This window comes from Haemaphysalis longicornis, unplaced genomic scaffold, assembly GCF_048455015.1.
Source record: "Haemaphysalis longicornis isolate Haplotype H1 unplaced genomic scaffold, Haemaphysalis longicornis Haplotype H1 scaffold_1, whole genome shotgun sequence".
NCBI lineage: Eukaryota > Metazoa > Arthropoda > Arachnida > Ixodida > Ixodidae > Haemaphysalis > Haemaphysalis longicornis.
The window spans coordinates 466,670,518-466,693,980 of record NW_027526203.1 but is presented as its reverse complement, the minus strand read 5'-3'; the positions used below and the strand labels follow the sequence as shown (position 1 = coordinate 466,693,980).

The 23,463-nt window shown below is 44.8% G+C and overlaps 1 protein-coding gene across 1 annotated transcript in view; it reads right to left on the bottom strand.

The window, feature by feature from the left end:
• The window catches only part of LOC144156216 (armadillo-like helical domain-containing protein 3), a 42,694-nt gene extending 19,627 nt beyond the window's left edge, over positions 1-23,067 (bottom strand). Inside the window, exons 1-17 of the mRNA XM_077688098.1 lie at positions 22,837-23,067; positions 22,344-22,452; positions 22,230-22,286; positions 22,101-22,166; positions 21,893-21,973; positions 20,652-20,759; positions 16,645-16,737; positions 11,399-11,473; positions 11,230-11,316; positions 10,908-10,964; positions 10,460-10,503; positions 9,127-9,187; positions 8,654-8,706; positions 7,415-7,490; positions 7,236-7,311; positions 3,490-3,588; positions 2,653-2,711 (exon numbers count right to left, since the gene is read on the bottom strand). Coding sequence (XP_077544224.1) covers positions 2,653-2,711; positions 3,490-3,588; positions 7,236-7,311; positions 7,415-7,490; positions 8,654-8,706; positions 9,127-9,187; positions 10,460-10,503; positions 10,908-10,964; positions 11,230-11,316; positions 11,399-11,473; positions 16,645-16,737; positions 20,652-20,759; positions 21,893-21,973; positions 22,101-22,166; positions 22,230-22,286; positions 22,344-22,415 — 1,164 coding nt within the window. The 5' untranslated portion in view covers positions 22,416-22,452; positions 22,837-23,067. The remainder of the gene's footprint in view (positions 1-2,652; positions 2,712-3,489; positions 3,589-7,235; positions 7,312-7,414; positions 7,491-8,653; positions 8,707-9,126; positions 9,188-10,459; positions 10,504-10,907; positions 10,965-11,229; positions 11,317-11,398; positions 11,474-16,644; positions 16,738-20,651; positions 20,760-21,892; positions 21,974-22,100; positions 22,167-22,229; positions 22,287-22,343; positions 22,453-22,836) is intronic.
• Between the last annotated feature and the right edge of the window lie 396 nt (positions 23,068-23,463).

Below are 23,463 nucleotides of genomic sequence, written 5' to 3'. Positions count from 1 at the left end.
GGAATGGCACCTCAGTTTTCTCGAGTATGAGCCGCCCAAACACAAGTTAGTGGCCTTCATCCCTAAGACACAACCTTTTGCCCTGGGAAGCCACAAGGTTAGTACAAGTTGATGGCCACACTACACCCAGTATTTGTATGCCACCAGTGCCCCTTTCACTTTTGCCTGTCCCTATCTCCCCTTTTCTACACATTCTGCACTGCGCTTGCTCAATGATCAAAACTAAATTTTAAATTCTGTCTGCTTTTCCTTTTCTTGGCAATGTTTTCTCCTATTCATAAATCTGATTATGGTTTCCAAGTGATAACTTCTGCTTCCTATGATTTTTAACATACACAAGTAGTATCCTACCATCCGGATCAGTGTACGCTCCGATCCGAGTTTTTCCTCCTTCTTGCCTGTTCTACTTGGTCGCCTAAGCAGCGTTAGTCATGTTTGCAAAAACCTTCAAAAAGCTAGCTTGAACAATGCAGGAAAGGGCGTGGGTGGGGCAACGCTGCTGGTGCCTAACTGTGAAACTTCAGAGAAACACGTCTACGTGGGCCTAAAACAAAGCATACCACACACGCCAAGACATTGTGATTGTTGATTGTAGGGTTTAACGCGCCGACGCAACGCAAGAGATGAGGCGCGCGTTTAATTTCGTCCACCTGGGGATCTTTAACGTGCGCCGAAATCTCGTACACACGGTCGTTTTTGCTTTTCGCCTCCATCATAAAAGCGGCCGCCGCGGCTGGGAATCGAACCTGCGACCTCGTGCTCAGCAGCGCAACGCCTTAGCCACTGAGCCACCGTGGCGGGTCATTGTGGAGTTTACAAAGTTGTGTCAGGCTCCTTTACGAGTGTGTGCGACTTTTACTGACCCACGTCAAGAAAAATTAACAGCACTCCCAGGAATTTGCTGCAAGCAATTTGTGAAAACAACTTCACTAGTAATCACTCCTTCAGAGGACCCACAGGAAGGGTCCTTCAGTGTCTCATGCTAAGGTTGAACATTAGTTCCCAGTGAATAAATATTCAGGAACTTTGAAAATTTTCTCTTGTAGCAAGTATCAAGAGGACTTTGTTAATTTCTTCTCACTAGTGGTCATTTTCGTAGCTTCTTTGTCATTCTTCCTTATTTGTGTTGTACAACATAGCCGGAGCTGAAAGTGCTCATTTTCAGGTTATACTTATTTTGCCTTACACTCTACACGTACCCAAAAAGTAGCCTCAGCTGACATAAAACACATAGTACAGTAGAACCTCATTGATGCGTGTTTAAAAAAACACAAGGGATAAACGTACTATACGGAAGAACGTATGATCTGCCGCAGTAAAAGAAAAGCAACCAAGAGACAAATGAGCATTTAATGGCCTTTTTCACTTGTACATGTCTGTCAATGTCTTCTGGCACATGCTGCGGCCCTTTAGAACAAGAGCTCCTTTTCTAAACATTGCAGACTTTTGCCCGCACTGGGATTGTCCTTCGCGCGAAAGTAACTCTGCACCGCTTCCAAGCCGACTATGCCTGAGCATATGTGGCCGCCAGAGACACCACCTCTTCCTCCCCATCGTCGCCGCCATCTTTTTCTGAGGCTTCCTCCAGCAGTGCTGCCTCATGGCATGATTCGAACACGATCTCTTCCAAGGGTAGCGTTTCACACGTTGGGACGTCATTATACAGGTGACGTTGGCTAAAGGCAGCCGCAATACCAAGTGAATCCGGCAAGCCCAGCACTGCGGGAAAGCTGCCACGGTAACCTAGGTGGTCTGACCACCGCTCGGCGCCTGCTTATTGCAGCGCAGGCACTGAGGCTCGGACTGCACGCACGTCAGCACGTTTTTTGTTCACTGTTAAACGTATCATCCAGTCGTAGTTGGATGAAATTTTTGAATTTTGAACATACTTACAAATCGTGTTATCCAGGAATGTACGAACCAGGAAACAAACACCGTAGCGCTATGGGGCATTTTTAGTGTTCACAACTGAGAGCATAGTAACTGGGAAATCGTATCAATTGGGAACGTATCAACGGGGTTTTACTGCATAGACATCTACTGACACAGAAACGAATGCCGTTGTAACTCCAATAAATGTTAGTGCTCGATTACTCAAACTAATTTGTGCAATTAAATGTGGCGTGCGAAAGTTCAAGCTTCAGTAACTGGGAAGTCGCATCAATTTTCACCACAAAAATTAATCTGAAATCCATTCTGAAAGCACTCTTTCTTTGTGAACCACTGCATGCCTCCATGTGACAAGTATATCGAATGCTACCGCGTTTCGTAGGATGGTATTTATAATTCATCTCTGCCCTTTCAAAAAGCATGCGATCACATCAGGAACATGGTGCTCGAGCTAAAGTAGTCTAGGTGCGTGATGAGCAAGAGACCATCCTTCTCTCCCAAACAAAGTAGCCCAGTGAGATTTTACACCAGCAACAAGTGGCACTCTCAGAACAGGATAAGCTAGCCTTGTGCAATCAGGCAACGGACACACAACAACAAAACGCAAATAGAGCATGCTTTGCAGCAATATTATGAAACGGTAAAATTTTCTTCCCTGACTAATATACTTTACCGCCATTATAACATGCCCTCACAATTTCAGTAGCGAAAAATTTGCATAAAAAGAATTTCCATTTGGAAGGCCTTAACTGCAATACTCACTTCCGTAATACAGGTAAGGATTATGAAACCAAGCTTCGTCGTGTTTGCATTAGCCTCATCTGGAACGATAAAGAAAGAAAACCATTTGTCCCCATTTGTGTCGGGAAGCGCACGCCCCATCACAGCTGCATGAGCCCAGCAATGGCAGCCTGAATTGCATCTGAAGAGCAAAAAAAACTAGTCATAAAGCACCTGCCAAGTGCACACATTTATACTAAGCCTTACGGTCAAAGTACTAGAAGTAGCAGGCAAGAACAATGACAACACACAGAAGAAAAAAATGTCTTCATGCATTCTCTTATTTGTGATGATGTAAAGATAGAAGAAATTTCATGAAAAGGCCATTTACTGGTTGCATTCAAAAACCTGGTCCATAACGACATTATGGTACTTCAATGAGGTACTGAAATGCAGAAAAAATAAAACAAAGAGGCATAGTGTGTGTTTTGGATAAGTTACCTATTCCTGAGCTCATCTCACCATCAAAGGTGCCTGCCCTTGAGATCTCCACTAAGGGAGGTTAATTGTTTCCATCAGATGATGTTCAAGACAAACAATTCTCCAAAGGAACTCATCAAACTGAATTTTAAATTCAGGCCATCATACTGAATTTGAATTCTCAATGGCATGTTCTCTAACAAGGCAAAACAGAGTAAAACTAACAAAATTCTGTTGATGGGTACCCCCAAACTAGACGAAACTAACATGTAGAAACAAACATAAGGTTGTCAGTGGGCAAAGGCAAACCTAGGTACATTGTTCTATTTTCCGTGAAGTGCTGTCATCTCCTAATTAAACATTGGCAAATGGTGCCACTTCCACAATCTGAATACATACCTTTTGTTTTCTGCATCACAATTGAACAGAACTCCAGGAATGTGACAAGGAGGTTGGACGGTGGTTGGTCCATGGTATTGACATCAACAGGTACCAAATCTGCGTGAAAAGGAAAAAAGAAAAATTCAAGGATTTTGTACCTCCCAAAAAATTAATTTGACAAATTTAAAAACAAATCTGTTACTTCTAAAATTGCAAATACAATGCAGCCACGTTTTTTGGTTCCACAATTTCAGAGCGTGCAAAGTGCTTCAGTCAATGTTCCTGGTAAATGAGAAGTGTTACAATTTAAAATGAAATAACTGCCCATATTGTAGGCAGATGACCCCAGCTGATATGAGCACATGAGGCTTAACAACACATCGAAAAAGTAAAACTGTTGATGCTCATGAGGCGAAGTGTTCAATCAACAAAAATTGGTGCAGTTCAATCATTACCCTTATGTGTGCCATCATACCACTTGCCTTGCAGAACACAAAGATGCCTCTTCAAATGCTCACTGACCCAATTTCAAATGGTTTTGATTTAGCATAGTTTCACTTTGCAGAAACAGACCCTCCATTCCATTTCCACATTGTGCACAGCCGCATGCATTTGTCTTCGCTCATGCAAAATATTTACTCCGCACATGTTTTAATTGCCCACGACTACCAGGCTGCACTGGCCGGGGCAAGCACATCAACAGGGCTTTTTCTCGGGCATGCCAGCTGAAAAGCAGGCCATCTGCCACCTGCCCAGAGAACAAGGACCTACGGCCAAGGTCCGGCCACCGACTGTTCTGCACAGACTTCCTGGTCTTAGAGGGATCGTCCGTGGCCCTAATCTACAGTCGCACAGCCTCAGCTGTTGCAAGACGGGAATAGATGTTGCTGCATGTAAGCCTTGCCTCCACGTACACTGTTTGAAGGATAGCAGTAAGGAAGAACTGCTACAACTTGAACAATCATTTTTGAGAGGCCTCCAAAAATTGTTCGCATGAAGCTTTACTGCATTAAAGTACTAACATATTAATTCGGTTTGCAATGAAGGTACAAGCAAAGCAAAGGGAGGTCAAAAAGGGCAAGAAAGAACAGAACAAGAGCTACTCATGACTCGTATTTTTGTTGGTCATACAGCAGGCTTCATAAAACACACTTCCCCCAACTGCACCTAGTCAAAAAAGAACCAGAGCACTTCATGCAAGTGAAACTAAGTGTATGATGTTGGTGGTCACACTGCACTGGTAGTATTCCTTAACAATTAGGTAAGACAAACCAGCTAGCTTTTTAATTATTAATTTAAAGACTTCGTGTCAATAGCAAAGTCCTAGGTGCATCGTCGAGAAACAGTCACATGAGGTGTTTTCTGCACAATATGGGTTGCATGGCTTTTTTAAATCCAAAAAACAAAGTCCTGCTAACTCAATTAAGAAAGAGACGAGCATAAGAATGTGGCTGCCCCTCTCAAGCAGTCTCCAGGTGGACCTAATTGCTAGCACTCAAGGCAAGGCCTCAAAACAACTGCTAATGCATATTTCACAGCTAGTGATAGATTATATTTGGGCAACACCCAAGAGGTCATTTCCACATATTCTTTAAGAGGATGGTACATCATCAATACACTGTGCCAGCTTTCTGTTTTGGGCAGAAAAAAGAATGCCACAAAGTGCACCTAGCAGTAAACACATGAGCCACCTGTTTTTCAATAAGCTATACGTTGTATGCACTGTGGCACAACACGCATGCGGGCAACACTGTGTGTGCACCACCATATATGTGCCGCAGCATCTGTGTTACATTGCGCTCCACAAGATGGCAGTACTTGGCCACACTGGCACCCAACAGATCATAGTATGTGACAACAGCAAGAGCTTTTTGATGTTCCTAACTGTGCCCCACCGAACCAGACGCCAAATATTGTTCCATGCAGCACCCTATGATCTACCCGTCGCCAGACACGGTTGAAATCGTCGTGCCGACTATGGTAGAGCAGTAAAAACTTTGGAGCCTTGCAACTGCATCGTGATGGACCAAGTCGCTCGCGTATGCTACTGAAAGCCCATCGCTCCTTTAAAGGAGTACTGACATGAAATTTTCGTGTTACGTTTTTTTCCGCCGTTATGGGCGCCTACCAGCCCACTAATCATAAAATGGCACATAACAAGGTCGCTCGCAGCGTAACTAATTATTTACAGCCTCATTTACTTGTGTCAGTTTCGGTTTCGACAAAATGAACACTGAGGCGGCCCAGGAGGGCACTTGTGATGTCACTGTTCTTGTCGCACCACTGCCGGTCTGGACGCATGCACTCTTGTGCGCGTGTCCAGGCAAGCGCGTAGAGATGGTGCCCACGCGCCCAGGTAGCACGACGTCAGTCCCAAAACCGTGACGTGATCTGCAGCTGGCGCATTGGCCATATCACGGGGGCCCTTACTTCAGCAGTTTGGGGCCAGGAGGAGCACATGGCATCATGCTGATGCCGATTGCGAAAGGATGTTTGTTCTGAGCTTTCTCGTGCACACAAAGATTAAAATTAATTTAAAATGTGTTATAATGAAGGGTTATTGTTGGAACTTGCTGGGAGATATCTCCATATACAAAGGAAGCCTTTTGCATAGTTATCTCAGCTTGGAGATCTCATGTCTGTACTCCTGTACGTTCTGTCACTTGTTCAAGGACATATTGTTACCAACAATTTTGCCATGAAAAGCTAAACTCAAGAGGTTAGTTCGAAGGACACTTGCGATTCGCCACTGCTTGTGCCAACTAGTAAGTGCAAGCAGTGCAAGCACGCCGCCGCTCAGGAGATGGCCTCACATGCACTAGCTGTTACGCTACAATCGTACCTAAATTGGCGTACGCGTGAAGCATTTCTTCAAAAACATTATTTGATTTTGTACTCAACCAGGCATTAAAGGGCACTTGTGTCGACATCCGTAGCTGCAGGCGACTGCAGCGTCAGCCTCTTGTATGCTGTGCCACTTTTGTTCACAGCCATGGTTTCATTCTCCAGTGATGCGAGGTTCTCAAGGGCAAGGAAAGTGCCACCAAATAATGTGAGTGCAATTATTTATAGATCTTTCAACACCACGGCCGAGAATCGGCTTGAAACGGGGCAGACGACGCACACCGGTGTTCTTTTCTTTTGTTCTTTCTGCGAGGTGTGGGCATACTGCGCATGCGCAGGCACAGCGGCACAGACATGGCGGTTTCCAGTGTTGCCAAGCTAAGAAATGGCCCGCTAAACTTTTCAGCGACTGCCATCTACAAGACTTCCTACTTGGGACTTCAGTCCACAGGTCACCAGTTGAAAAGAAAGGTAATCCAATTAGTTGGGTATAATTTTAAAAAAGATAACATTCACAACATGACTGCTGAAATTTAAACCTTAGTGCATGGTAGTACACAGCCACACCTGCCACAGTGACACGGTGGATAAGGTGACCATCAATTTCTACGTATGAAGTTGTGGGTTTGACTCCCCCAGCTACGATGACTGCATTTTTGCTGGAAGCAAAATAAAAAAACTGTGGTGTGTATGACACTTAGGTTAACATTAAAAAATATTCCACTATGGTGCACATTTTGGGAGAGTTGTTTCCTTGGCCCTATTAATAGGCACCAAATCTGAGTTGTATAAAACCTATCTTTACTGTAATATGAACGCAAAATTCTGCCTCAGCCTCTCCATTAGTGGGCTACAGACCAAAAACGTTCCCCCGTCATAACTACGGTGGGGTCACCAAAAGCCGATTCCAGCCAGCTCACCATGAGGTGAGTGTTCCGATGATGAGAGAGATCCACTGGCTGGAGCCGATGCTGTGGCACAGGACTCCGTCTGCGACTGGAGCAAGGAAGGTGGGAGTGGGACAGTTTGCGAAGCATCACCAAACAAGTGTTGCGCCAAGCACAGTGACGACCGACAGGCAAGAAATGCAAGATCTCACGTTTGTCAGGATGGTTATGAAGTTCCTGTTTAAGTGAACAGCCTCATACAGGGCAAGGAGGACAGCATCATCGCTCCTGAGAGAGAGGAGGGGGAGGAGGAGGGGGGCGTGGGTCACCAGGCAGCCCCAATACATCGATACAACACAGCAAACTGCTTAGAACTCTGGTGCCACCAGACACAGAAAAGCTCTCCATTTAAAACAAATTTGTCAAACCGCTAAACGGTATTGTTAATTATAGAAGCGGGGCGAGGACCGCGGTACGTGGGTGAATCTTTAATGGCGGATGGCACTTTACAATGATGGCGATAGCACTATTTGGAGGCAGCTGCTAATGGCCACCTCTTCTTCGTTTCTGATATTTTCTACAGGTATTATAATTTAATTTACAAATAACAACACATATCAGGCGGCAGGTTAGGCTCAAGTGGCCACCTCGATAAATCAGGTTACCTCATTTCCTTTTAGATTTTAAGTGCTTCACGCTACATAAACAAACAAACATACCCAATGTGGCCCAAATAAAACAACACTGAAATCTCAGCAATGACTGCAATGGGTAAGCATCACCGTAGATTTTTTTTTAACATTTTGTAATATGAGAAACGCACTCTGGCAACACCACAGTGTGCATAGACTCAAAATTTGCGTCTGCATCTTAGCTACACAGTTAGGCCATAACTGAAATGTTTCCAACAGGCAGGTACAATAGTTTCTTCATAAAACAGTAAGTTCAAGCTCAAATTAACTTTTGTCTTTTTCCCCTCAAAAAATGTGTCTCATGAGCTTTGAGAACCGTTCAGGACACTGCTTTACTTTACAGGGCTGAGCCTTGATTTCAACACCCATGCCTATTTTCTTACACACGAACTTTTCCCAAGAAACAACTTTTCATTGAACCCAGAAACAAGTTTTTGTTTACAGACAACATTTTTCTGATAAAAAAAAAGTACACTGTTAGAGTGGCATTTGAAGATTACGGTAGAAAAAAAGCGAATAACCCCACAAAAGTGACAGAGCCTGACCCGACAAGATTGCTAGCAAGTGTTATAGCAAAGCTGGTGATAGTGATGGTACTCATTTCGTATAACTGTAGCGGTTGCACAGTTATCGTTAATCATGACCCCCCTTTGTATCTTCCCTATGTTTTCACCATAATCCATTTTACAAACATTTTTGCAGGCTTTAAATGTATTTACAAGCAAGAAAGTTATGTGCTAAGCACCCCACTTAACAAACCTTTCAGAGTCCTTCGCAGGTGCTCCATCATCAGCAAGAAACATGGTGCCAACCTATAAATAAGAAGCAAAGATGCCTCAGTATTTGCACTGCCCAAGAGACTGGCCTTTTTTTCAAATGTGACAGCATTCACAGGCCAAGTCAAATGCCTTTGTGTCCATACACACGTCCATTGGCAACTTAATATCCCATTCACCTTCCACCCATTTGAACCACTTGAAGGCAGAAAAAGACAGAGTCAGGTTAATAAACGACGAAATTCTGGGACTAAGAATTGTTTCAGCTGGCACAAGAGGTTGAAAGCCACTGGAAGATACCTTTGCCTTGAACTGCACATCCAACACATGATGATGATCGTGCAAATGATAACAATAAGGAGAGGGTGCAGAGGGTGATGCTATTGAATGGTAGCGTGTTGAGAGCTACTTTGAAAATGCCTAAGAGTGCAGAGAGCTCGTCTTTCTTCAACTCACAAAGTTGGTGACCGTGGACAATAGACCAGCCTGGGGCTCAGCTTGCTCCTGCGTAAATTGCCTGCAAGATAACCACTATCTTTATATTCAAATTACAACCATTGTAACAAACACACTGATTACGGGGTCCACGGATAATAGAACAGTCTCGAAGGAATCATGAACACAGCTTGAAATTTTGTTTGCATGAATAGTTTGTTGCTCGCAGATAGCAATTACTTCATGACTTGCCTTAAAATACAGCTTTAGCCAAACAGAAATGAACAAAAGTGAAAGGCACTCATGCCACGTTTGAATTGTGTGCCAAAGTCCGCATAAGGTACTAGACTATTTGCCAGGCAAGCATACCCTCATCGTAGTGAATTTTCAAGGAACACCAAATACATGAGCAGACTAAGCACGAGATATGATTGTTGCTGAGCTAGTTGGTACATACTTAAAAAAAGAAAACATGGCGCAAACTAGACGTGGGCAAAGAAGACAAGATAAGACAGATACAGGCGCCAACTTCCAACTGTTTACTTAAAGGAAACCACATGAGTTTATACATGACTTATCTAAACAGAAGCAACAACAAAAATAACAACCAAGGTATAATCATGCTAACAAGTGTAGAAGGTGGTGACAATGGCTAGAACTGTTATACGTTCCTACGAGCAAACTGCTAAACGTTCCTTGGAGTTGGCTTTGACAGCAGCAAATGGGCTCAATGGTCCTCGAAAATTTCAATTGACTTTAATGACACCAAAGTGGCCATTTGGTACAGGTATTACTTCCTGCCTGAACAAATTGTCTCCCCTGAGCGGCTCACATTTCTCAAACATGCACAAGAGAACCATCTAAATGGTAGTATCATCATCATCATCAACAGCCTATTTGGGTCCACTGCAGGACAAAGACCTCCCCCATTGACTTCCGTCCACTTCTGAGCCGCGCTGCCCGTGTCCATTCCTTGCCTCCGAAGTTCCTGATTTGGTCCCTCCACCGAGTTAATGGCCTTCCCCTTCCGTTCTAGTGCCGTCTCGCGGTGTCCATGAATACCTTTCTTTTTAGGGATAGAGGCATCTTACTCTTCATTATTTGCGAGTGCTTGCCGAATGCATCCCGGTTTATAAATTAATCAAACGTAACAAAAACAATTGTTCTTATTAAAAATTCAGACATCCGAATTCACACCCTAATAAACTGAACCACTTTTTGTTGTCAAACTGCCAAATGTACAAAGCCATTGTTGTCCACCCAAACTAAGTGTGCACCAGAAAAGAAGGAAACTTTACACATTCTTAGCTTCCATATTGGCATAATAAGAAAGTGTTGATCAAGCAGGCCTCACCTGTTGAACTCGGCCAAAGCAGTTGACACAACCAGTCCATACCCCTGAAAAAAAACCAGAATGAAGCCGGTAAGTTTCGAAACTAAACTCCCAAAACTTCCAGAACTTTGTTCCCCCTGGGGAAGTCTGAAACTTTGCTTTTTTTCAACCCAACGCACCACTGCTAAAAGTGTGCCTGACTACGCAGTGAATGAAGCCCCATAGTAGCAAGATGCGAAAGGTTTCACTGCACCTTGAAAGACAATCAGCACAGGAGCTGGTAAAAGCCCCATATTCAAAACCTTAAGCCAAAGCCAGCAAGAACAACTGAAAACAGATAATGATGATTCTTCCCATTCAAGACAAGAGAGTGCACAGACTTAACAGGCACATCTCAAAAAAAAAAAAAAAAAAGCCTTCTTTCACAGTTTGTATGCAGGCATAGTTCAAAAGCTCATTCCATACTCACATTCAATGCCAGTTCATTGTCAACAATAGAAAGCTTCACAATGTAGGGGTTGGCAGCCTGCGAAAACCCACACAAACACAGTAAGAAACAAGGACACCAGTCCTGTTCTATACTAGCCCTAACTTCTCCACTCAAAATGCTGCTTTTCTCGTTTCTATGTTTTGCATACTTGTCACTTTACGTGCTTCGCCATTCCTTTTTCTCTTAACAAGCAATGACCCACTCCCGTATAAGGCCGAGCCCATTACCGTCTGTAGCCCTTCCTCAAAAGTATTTGTGGATAGTATCGTCAAACGGAGCAACGCTCGTGCCAAGCACCCACCTCGTACTTGCGGTAGCTCACCAGGATGGCCAAGACCAGGACAGCGTCGTAGCCACAGTGCGCGCGAGAGTGCTTGTCTGCGAGCAGCTGAGAAGCCAAGGCGCAGCGTCCGTTAGACAAGACACAACTGGGTCACATGCTTCCCGTAGGCAGGCGACTGCCCCCGTACCTGTAGAATGGCCTCAAAGACGCAATTCATCATGACGTACTCCAGCAGCGTGTTGTTGCTAACATTTTCAGTGGCCTGAACGAGAGAAACAAAGCAACACACTGTTCAAAGAAATTGGGAATGCTCATCAAGCACACCTGTCATCTAGCAAAACGTGCCCCATGATTCAGTGCAGTGTACAGGATGAGAGATTAAATTACTAAATCTCAATAAACACTGCTAAATTTCACACAAGGCCTGTACCAGTCTTGTACCACTAAAGTGCCTGCCATATTGAAAATTCCAATTTTCACCCTCGGTGCACACCACACATTATTGCCTTTTGGTACTGAATAGAAATTTGTCTTAGTTTTCAATGATCACAAACCAAACATACATTTTATAAGAAACGACATCTCGCACTAAGGCTAGTTATGAAGAATTTCGATAAAAGAAAGAAACATCAAGGCACACTGCACGAACCTTTGAAGCTAAGCAGACTATTTGTAGGATTTTATATGTTGCCAAGCAAGAATTCTGTGAAAACAACCTCCATCCAACGAGGCTAAACTGCATAACCAGGGCTTGAAAAAACAAGCTTTAACATCAATATCTGCACACAAGGTGTTCTTACAAGGATACTAAATGAGCAAGCTATGAATAATTCAGACTTGACTTGCTCATAGGGTCACCAGGGGCTGAATCCTACTGAGTGCCGGAAGGCATACGAAAGGGCGCTGGAAGATATTCGGCAGGGTTGATTTCCTGCCGGGTCTCACACGATTGGCGCAGAACGAAAACGCTACCTAGCCTGCATCACGCAAATAAGTTTTGGCTATACGCCTTGAGCGCGGCCTGTAGGGGCGCCACTGAAATCCCTCTAGCGGCCCGTTTCGAAAGCAGCCGCGGGAGTCCGCGTCCCGCTCCCCAGTGCCGCCGCTGCTTTTGCGGCACGTTCACGACTGAGATTTACCGTTTGCGGGCGTTTGAAATCCATGTTTATGTGAAGCAGTCACTCTGTTCGCACATGGGGTGTGTTTACGAGAGTGTAAATGTTTCTGACGCGATCTTAGTGTGGTATATTCCGTCTGTATAAGCGCCAGGTGTGTGTCACAGGTCAGCGTCGCGGAACCAGCGTATGATGGAGACGATTGTAGTTACACTGACCTGAATTTACTAGCAGTTTCTCCGTAACCACCGGTTCCTGAGATGTTCATTCTACGGCTATACACTACGATTTAAATCGGTTTTGTGCGCTTACATAATCAGCGGAGCACTCATACCTGACAGCACGCCAGTTACATTTGCCAATATACCTCAGATATTGATCACCACCATTTACAAGCCGGTCTGTGTTAATTTCGGGAATATTCAGCAAAAGCACGATGGACAATGCATAATTATACTTGGGGATCAGCACACGACAGAGTCGTCTTGTCGTGAGGTGAGCGCCCGCAAACATTCATCTGCTACATATATCCTCTGCGAGCAGCGCGGAGACGGGCATAGAATATAATCCGCGTCCGCGACTAAATGCTTCTTCGAAATATCGTCATATGGCACAGGGAGCGTGCAGAATAAAGCAGAAACTGAAATCAGAGGGGCTTATCACATACCACACTCTTTTAACGGCACCTTTCATCGCTTGTTGAACAGCCTACCCTGTATACTTCCAAAAATGAGTCCGCCGTACGATCAGCTGTTCGTTGCAGTATAAAAACAAGGAAAGGGAACGCGAGATTTGTGTGTGTGATTACTAAAACGTAGTTGCTTGATTCCGCTCCGCATTTGTACACAGCGTCCCCCTCCCTCCCCCCCACCAATGTCTCGCGAAATGGCAGTGCATTTCGCGTATAGCTGGTCTAGTGAACCCTACCTGGCTTAAGTTTCGACAAATGTCTTTATCAGAAGCTGCACTGTTTTTTTTTTTTCATTTCCGTTAGAGCTATTATGTTTCTTAATTCAGCACTTGCACAGCATTTATTTTTCCGTGGTTTCATTAACTTGCCTTGGTTCTTGCTATATATGTGTGTGGGCACATATTTAACGACTCACAGGCTTGGAATATACTTAACCTTTTCGCATGGTTTATATTCTTATAAACTCCGGGATTGGGTAATCACATCCCCGAAACATATTTTTCTGCGACGTATATATTCGAAACGAAGCCGCATTCGTTGTCCACGCTGCAAAATGAAGCCAACCGCTCATTGTGCCAGTATCATGTCTAAATGAGGCGGCAGTGGAATTCATTTGTGCCTGATGTTTTGGAGGTGACAGGGGTGCTATGTTGCTACCGTGGCCGACGCCCGGAAGAGCGGCGACGAAGCGCGCAGAACCGCGTCCGCGGGTAGCTCTTGCAGGCGATCGTGTGCTCTACGAAGACGCAGCTGCTTTTTAAAAGACCTAAACGTACTCTTTACCTAATGACGTCACCATAACAAGTTCTTTTAGGGCGCAGAAAGGCGAAAAGAAGCGAAACAGAACTAAAACACTGCACGAGCCCCTATCAGCCACGCAGCGCAAATCCCGTCAACGCCGCGGAGAAACGGCGGCAGGCGGCGCAGCGATCGCGAAGCTCGAGGCGTATAGTAATTTGGTGATGTCACATAGCCTGCGGGAAATCAACCCCGCCGGATATCTTCCGGCACACTTCCGGATGCCTTCCGGAGCCCAATAGATTCGGCCCCCGACATCCCATTTCGGTTGAGACAATCCTGTTTTAGAGATATATCCTTTCCATTCCAATATATATTCCATTAAGTGCAATGCCCTTTTTTTGTTTTGTTAGTGGAAGAAACTGGAACTATATTCACTGGTTACAGACAATTTTACAAAGTGAACATATCATAATAAATTTTCTATAAAAGGACTGTCAAGAACTTTTTTTGATAGTATTAATGGATCTTTTTATACTAGATTTGGCCTGACCACACACACAGCCACTCGATCTCTCCACTTTGGTGCAGCCTGCCGAATTCTCCTTACTGCCTGTGAGAGCGATAGTTCTTTCTCACTCAGCTGCGTCACCTGTGGTGCTCGCTATCAGCGACATGGCAGTGTCTCAAAAACGAAAGCAGCGGCAGCAGAACAAAAGCAGAACGAAAGCTGATTCGTTCTAAGGTTCTTGATCAGGTGCTTCGGGTCAAATGAATAGGTCATTTTGCTGTACTGGATGTGGCCCAACATGCTGCAGTGTGTTGTCATCGGACATGCCTCTAAACATGGCGGTGTTTGTCTGGTGGTTGTCCGTGACAATACGAATAATGAGGCACCCCGCCTCTTCGGCAGCTTTCATCACACTGAGCATCAGGTGACGAAGCCGGTCATGTTTCAGGTTCCTGGTAAAAATATACCCCACAAAGATAACGCATGAAGTGGAAAGCCCCCCCAGAAGAATGCAAAAGAGCCTGATGGCTATTTCAGTGGCACCAGCTGTTCAAGGTTAACAGCCGATATCAGCAAGCCCAAAAATTGTGCCAACTTGACAATCGAATTACTTTTTGCTGTATTAACATTTCGTCAATAATGAGGCTGCAGTGGGGCTCTTCTTCTGACTGCTTTGTCTCTCCACTTGGACCTGTTTCTTTACAAGCTTAAAAAACTGTTACGCCAGTCCCTGTACAAGATCTGACAAACTTTTGCAGCGTGCTTCGACACGGCAGCTTCAGTAATTTTCTTCCCCACACGATAGTAACCATTACAAAATGTCGCCTTCCACAACACACATTCCCGCAGCGTGGCCTCCTGCCAAGTCAGCCTAGACTTATCAAACTTCATAACCTGTTCCATGACAAATTTCGCATTCCAGTCTCCTCCTTACATGGCTTCCAAAAGAGTCGCTAAAGCTTTCGCAGATCAGTTGTCCTCATATTGCTGTACTTTTTTTCTGAATTTATCACAGGTTTGCTGAAGTTTTTGCAAGCACTTGTTCTGTCTCTGCACTTTCACTTCAAGACGGCGCGTGTTTCTTGTCATCTCTGCAATGCATCCAGCAAGGTCAAATGTCATCTAGCACTCTTCAGTTTTCAATCCAGTTTCCAACTGTTACCGACCATCTGCAGATTTGTCCGAGGCTATATTTTCTTGCTTCTGGTATCCACTGGCTGCACGTTCAGCATCAGGTTCTACTAGACGAGGGTGCTCTGCTTTATTCTTTTCTGCCACTAACGCTGGTTCCCCTGAAATTCTCACTTGCGTGCATGGATTAGGTGGAGCACGAAGCAGAGTTCTGCGCTGCTGGGCACGAAACAGCAACATGTAGGTTGGGTAGCCCATAAACTGAGTATGCAGGGCTGTAGGAAGCAGCAACTTGTGTTTCATTCCTACATTGTAATCGTCTGCAGTGAAGTGCAGCGAATACACAACAGTCCTGGTGCTTAACTGACTTTAGCTGCCCTTGGCATTCCCTTGTCGGGAAAATGTTCCACAGCGAGGCACTGTGGACGTTTTCTTTGGGCAGCAGCTAATTGTAGCACAGTTTTGGGTTTCACGAGGCATTTGACTTGCACAGCGGCACACAACTATTTCTAGGCATCACGTGCAGTTTAATTCATCCACACACCAGTAAACCTAATAGCAGTCCCGGAAAAAAAATCAAGGTTGCATGCTGACCGGTAGACGGCAGGGTAAAAATGTCCCAGAGTAAACGAAATACCACTTTCGCATAAGGGGGTTGAAACCGGTTCAGGGAGCATCCTTCGCCAATAAGAAGCGCCCCCACCTCCCACCAAGGCCGGTGAGTCAAGCTCTCCTTACACACGAGCCCTTTTGTTTGCGAAACGAATCGGCATGCCGCACCAAAAGGGGGAGACCGAGTGGCCATGCCACACAGCTGAACTGCGATTTTTTGTGCACAAGACACTACTTTATCCTTTGTGCTTAGCATTTTTCTCCTCTTTGTCCTCTCCAACTTTGACAATTATGTTTGCCCAACTTATTTCACGCCTTCAGACAATAGCAGCACAGCACTGCGGTAAACTCGATGCTTCCAGTGCATACAAAGAACCTCACACCCAAGGTTTTCCTAATTTTGCGCGAGCTGAAGATGCAACTAAGTGCCCTTCTTTTCTTCCCCAGCAGCTTCACTGGATTTGCCCCAGATGAATGCCAACAAGTATGTTGCACATTCTGCGCCCCACCTGGCCGCACAAGGCTTCACTTAAAACCGATAGCTTCATAGCCTCGTCACAATGTTCCACGAAGCAAAAAGAACAATGAGGAGTGACAAAGCCACCCCATCCCAAGCAAGAACCACAAGAACCCACCGTGACCAACACAAGCAGGAACCGGAGGACCAGAGATTTCAGGCTGTGGCTGTATTCGCCCACGAGGAATCCACATATCAGCTCGATCAATTCCTGCGAGAAAAAATATTACGTGGGTTTAGTCACAACAGAATGTGGGAAATCGCATTCAACAAGTACGGTGAAGTTCCACTGAACAGTGTCTGAGGGCGTGAGAACAATCTGACGTGTTTATCGAAAGTCCCATTTAATGAGAGTGCTCCCTTCAAGGAGTGTTCTGTTTGAGAAAACTTGTTGCTGGGAAGATTGGTCGATGACTTGAATAAAAAAAATTGCATGGCGCTAACAGACGGGGACACTCACTTGGTCCTTGTCAATTAAAGCTGTACCCCTTTTTACTCAAGTACGTTTATTCAGAGCCCACTGTGTGTGTATATATGGGCCTCGTGCGCTTGTATGGTGGCGCCACTGATGTGCTGTGTTCAGCGCCATCTTGTGGGAAACGGAGGCATAATTTCTGAAGTCCGTGAGCAAACGACGTCCGGATGATAGTATTCCGCGCACTACGATTATTAGAAGAGAAAGAAGAAATGACAGCTATTCTGTTGCCATGCGATACGAACAGCCAAACGGTACTTTATTAAATAGAATATGGTTCGCAAAGGCGACAAGAAAGCGATGCATCACACAAAAAACAGTTTTAAAGAAGCGCGGGATTGTCTCCGCGCGGCGCGCGGTCACGCTGTCATTTCGCAACGGCTTCCACTGAACACCAGCAGCGCCGCCCAAACAAAAGATAAAAATAAAAAGACGGAAGCCCGCGATGTTACCAAGAGAACGAGGGGAGTGCAGGAGTGTGTGTCTGTGTGTGCATCGCCTCCCGGAACCGATAATGTATGTGTGAGGGAGGGTGGGATCGCTCTACCAGTGGAAAATTTTTTGTGGGGCCCCCGGCCCCCGAAGAGCATGAAATAACGGCATAACGTCCCAACGACGCCAGCAACGCCTTGGTTGCTGTGGTCGCTTTGGTGGATTTGATTTATTGATTTTGATTGATTTGATTTATCAGAACGGCTGGGTTAGAACTGCTGGCATAACCAAGCAGTTGGCAGACAGCTTATTGTGAGAAGAAGACCGACTACGCGACTTCATGGTGCTTGCAGAAGCGAATTTCTCTCGTGTGTCCACTGTGCCTTGTACATGTCAGGAAGTGATTTGATGTGTTGTGTGTGCGAAATCGCGGCGAAAGGTTTGTGTTTATATTGCGACACCAAGGATAAGCGGCTTCAAGAGCCCGAAGATTCAGGTTTGTAGAGGCAGGTATTTCAAAATGCCAACTGCTTGAGTAAACTCTACATCAAACTGCTGAAACTACGATGAGTTCGTTGGATGGGCTCATAAAAATATCACAATGCTTTTTGAAGTGCTTTCATAGGTTTATAAATGCGTACTTAATATGCGAATAGTTTTGGACGTAGATACGCGAGACGAGGCTTTCATGAAAGCCTCTGAACGTTTATTTACCTTGTTTATCGCTCGACATAGACAGGGGCACAGATATGGTAGATCGCACAACAGGAGCTTTAATTGTGCACGAATGATTCCTCTCGCATTCGGAGTGCCCTTGATAAAATAAGACCATTTTGAATAATGGAGATTGTTTCAAAGCTGACAGAGTTGTACGTGATGTTTGTGTGACTACGCTGGCATGACTACATGCCAGCGTGAATAGTTGTGCTGGTGCAAGTTATCTTTGTCAGCAAAAATATTTTGCGCAACAAGCCCCACTTGAACTCGTTTTTCAAACGCAAACTGCAAGTTGTACATGTTTGAGATATTTGAGAGTCCTTCCAATAAAAGTGTAGATGCGAGTCTCCGAATTATGGCTGGTGTGTGTCCATCTGTTTACGGTTGTGTTTCAGTGTAGCGGGAATATTTAGGTTTCTGTTTTCATTTTAAAGCTTCATATTTTGCTGGTATGACTACGTACAATTCAAAAGCATGCATATCCGTGGGTTGTTCCATGTATTTTCTGATGCGTGCACAGATGCGTGCACACCAAAGGCTTTTTGAGGCGCTACAAAAATATGCACTGGATACACGACATTTTTTTTCAGCGGTCTTACGCCAAGTAGCGTGCACATACGCAAATCTGTTCTTTTTATTTCTTATCGGGTACTATGTGCTTCGTGAACGTCGGCGTCGCAGGCAGCTGATCCGTGTACTGTCGTCTGCTTTTATTGGAGAAAGGGCGCTGTCTAAATTATTTCGGCTTATATTCCCGCACAACTCGTTAGCGTAATATTTCTATTATTATAACAACTGTGAATAAAAAAAAAATGTGGTAATTGTTGTATACTTATTTTACAGCTGTTTAAATGAAGCCCCGTAGCGAACTGCTGTATATGTTTATTTTGTTCTTCAGAAAAAATTCCGCCGCCGCTCCCAGGTGGCGCCACATGTTTATTTGAAACTGCAGTGCACGAGGCCCATAGGTATATATATCTATGTATATATATAACTAGATACATTCTGGGACACCATGCTACTATTCCAAAGGTCTTGAAATCTTTCATAAGTTCTAAACTAAAAGACCCTACTACATTGTTGACTAAAGGATTCATACAAAACCAAGTGGGCACAACTAAGGCCAAGGAGAAGCAAAAGTGCCTTATACAGGGCTGTTGGCTGATACTTACAGAGTTTAATTAGCACTCGAGGAAAACATGATGCAATAATTTGCTGCATCATTTCGCATTTCTTTACTCATCAGACCGGAATTAAAAAGATATCAGGCATGAACACTTTCATTAGACAGTTTTAGTTGAGCGCACGCAGCAGCTCTGCGCGCGCAAGGAACTTGCGGAGGCGTGAGAGCGCATGCGCAGTACGTAAGCGGCAGCCGCGTGCTTTGCGTGCGCCCGAACGTTTTGGATTCTTGCGTTGCGGGTTTTGCGGGCTGTGCGCGAGGCCCCTCCCATCCTCTTTCCGGTCGCTCTCGCCCGTGAACAAAAGGAACAAAGGAATGGCGTCTCCCCACAAACTGGTTTACGGCTTCTTCTGGCTAGGTTTATGTCTGGTGCTGGCCGCCAACCACATGTTTCGTTCGCCAATCTGGCGTTCAGCGGCGCTGCACGACACACAAAGCGCGCATTTCGGCGCTACTGGTTTATCCACGCACCAACTTCTGCGTGCAGTCAACTAAAACTGGTTCTTCACAAGAACTTCGCTGCGCGCGCTGTGCTACCCCTACATGCGCGCGCAACTCTCTGCATTTGTTCAACTAAAATTGTCTATTATAAAAGTTAACCTTCTATTCACAAACATATGCCACTAACTGCTTAGTGGGGTTGTCTTCATTACACTTTTTCCTGCATAACTTTTTGTGCAAACAGTGCCCCAGAAGGCAGAACATAAGCACTACTGAAAGGAGGGAAAAAAAACACGTAATACACCTGAGAATCACTTCTACCATTCTAATGCACACTGTTAGCAACAAGCAGAACTTGTTCTTTTCATTGTAACGCCTCGTTATTCTCATTAGCAACTAGACGATTAAGACCAAGCAAGACTCACATGAGCTACTCCCAAAGTGGTCAGCACAATAGCTGCAAAAAATTTTTGCAAATTGCTCAACAACTGTGTTGCACAAGTGAAACTTGTGCCAATGCTCCCTGCGCTGCGTGCCTTTCACCTTTTTGAGAAATCTTTACCCACCGCTCTACTCATTATCTTGGCTTCTCTACCCAACTGCCCGAGAGCAGGCAAGTGTGTGCTCATGCGGCCACCAATCAGCGTCAAGAGCTTAGGTTCCACTGTTTTTTTCATCTTCAGCTTCACAAAATGCCAGCCTAGTCGCCTAAGAACATTCCACATTATAAAAAAATCCGCCAAGCCCCCTGCATAACTTAAAATGTGACTGAGCTACAAGTACAGCTAAAGGAACAAAAAGTCATTTGGAAGTAACCAGGGCAAACTAGTTTTTAAGGACACTCATGAGAAGAGGTAATGAAACCTTAAAAACTGACCTGCATTGTTGCTTCTGCCATGTCAAATCCAATGAGAAGGTTGATAATGTCGAAGCCATAGTCCCCATGAGACTTCTTATAGACACCTTGGATGAGGGCACACAACGTCTGCCAAGAAAGCAACACGAATTCAGTAACTGTGGCCCCTTGACTCAGTGTGTGTTAATTGATGAGTTAAGAAATGAGCCCACAGAATCTCAAAGCTGCTTTCAACCACCGTAATGTTGACAACACATCTTCCAGCTGGGTACTGCATACCCCGATAAGCCTGGCCAAATCACGCGGGTGTACTAAAAAGAAAGCTATTGGTCTTCGGCCCCAAAAACCCAGGAAGCTACTTCATTGACCAGATTTTTTTTTTATAACATGGCATGAAAGAGTGAATGTTAGCTGTTTGTGCTTACAAGATACCTCTTCAAGCTTGCCAGCTATGCAGCTCTTACTCATGAGCAAAAGAAAGCTGAACTATTTCACCTGTTCAGAGGACTCTCATTTTTTTTTAATTCGTCACCGATGCATGCAATGCTTTCTGCACAAATGACTACAGAGATCCATATTACAGCAACCACTAGGGCCACTCATTTTGCCGAAATACAATAAACGATGTAGCAGAAAATTCTTCTGCCTTGTACATCAGTAATATCAACTTCTTTGAGAAAAAGCACCACCAGGGTTATAGCATAGATTGCTTTGGTGATGACTAAGCGACCACAGTGCTCTTGAATTTATCAGTTGGGCTCTCAAGAGTCACAGCGGGTGAAATAGAAGCAACACTGATGTCACCAAGCATGTCATGCTTTCAGGAAAAAATTTAAAAAAAACGACTACTCTCCTTCTATCTACCATACATTCCATGTGTAAGTGTGACTTCCAGCTGAGCGCACCTCACTTTGAACTTCTATGAGCCAGGCTATATACAATACACTGGTTTTTCACAAGGACCAGACACTACTACCACAACAATGCCAGTGCACATTCACTGCCTCCTTTCCATTTAAGTTGCCTTGCTTTGTACAGTAGGAATAAATGAAATGTGACAAACCCACAAATCCTGTGGTTTCATTCCTTCAAAGTAAAACTATCATATACCCAAGTTACCATAATATTGTGTGCATAATCTAAATATCTTTGAGCCACATCATTATTTGACTGCCACAAAGAATAATCTTCAAGGTTGCTTGTTTAAGTTCATATTTTCGTGTTCATGTTTCACTTGTCGACGACTGCATTCACAGACTTACCTGCAAAGCATTCACTACCCTTATGCGGTGGTCACTTCGCAAGGCTTGTACACAATGGTAGAACAGATTGTTTATTGTTTCCTGAAAAAAAAAAAAAAACTAGATTGCACTGACACCATTAAAAGCAACATCGGGTTGAGAACTATGAACCATGAGGACGTGGCGGGGAAAGAAAGCAGTAGACATTGGGACTGTTCATTCGATTTACCTTGAGTCTGACAAGGTCTTCTCCTGATAGACTGTCAAACTGCTGCTGAATGAAGTTGACATTCACCTGGAACGAAAGTAAATGGTTGACCACGAAAGCAGAGCAGCCGAAACAGACGATAACTCTTACCTTCAATAAGAACAGCTCGTCCCAGAAATTTTGATTATTTGCCGAAGGATCGTTACCCTGCAGATCAAATGCAACCAGTCAACACAGTGTGACATCACGCAAAATGCAACTTGCCTTGAAGAATCCTTCGTAGATCTGGACGAACTTTTCTTTCAAGGGCTGCCTAGATGCTTGTTTGGCGATCATGATGCTTTACTCCAAAAAGCGGATTGTCATCGAGGAACTAGAACAAGACAAAAGAAGGAAAACGCCCATTTAACTACGCTGCACGTTAGCGAGCATTCAGAGGGTCGTAAAACTCGTTACCAAAACTCAGCTGTACAAGAACAGTTAAGCCTTACATTACAACTACAGGCTTCAATGTTGTGTTAGTCATACGAATTTAGAAATTAGGCTGTTCAGTGGGTTCAGAAGGCGCAAGAGATCACGATGAAGACTATGCGTCAACGAGCCGCTCTTTCCTAGACCAGTAGGAAAACACGAACTTTAGCATCCGTGTAAAGACTGTTTAGGTGTAGAGAATTTCAGCTTCTGGGTAAAGAATATTAGCACAGCAGCCGCGTTAAGATTGCAAGCTATCTAGACTCATCGCTACACGGACAGATACCTCAGCACGATCCCTTCGTGACAGTCGCTGCAGCTGTCGGTGCTCCTCGACTGTGTGGTCACATTTTCTTTGGTGGTCTAGTGGGGCTCATTCGCTGCCAACCCCAGCGAAATACCAGTCACCCGATCGCCTCAATCCTTTGCAGGGAGCAAGGGACGGATCGCCGCTACTACCGCTGCACCGCAAACGCTTCCGGACCTGCCAACCACGAGCCTTGTTGCCAGCACACAATGGCATATGGCCATATGGCGAAGCAGTTTCGCTTTCGCTATTCTTATGCGGGATGGTTATGATGATGAGCATGACCTCCCCTGGATGTGCCAAGGGGGCTCTAGCGGGAGCTGGTGCGTAGAAATCTACTTTAAAAAAAGGAAGCTGAGAACAACCAAACAAAAATTACTGGGGACGCAACTTTAGAAGACTGTAAAGGCGAAGGCCTAGTTGGCCAAGTTGAGCCTCCTGTTGGTCAGCTCTTGAACTTCGTTAAAAAAGAGGGCAGGGGAAGAATTTGGGGGTTGGGAGGGGAGAGCCAGACAGTGGTGAAAAAATGCCCGCCAGGTGGGATCCGGTCGGATCCCACCTGGCGGGCATTTTTTCACCACTGTCTTTCTGGCTCAAGCCTCAAAA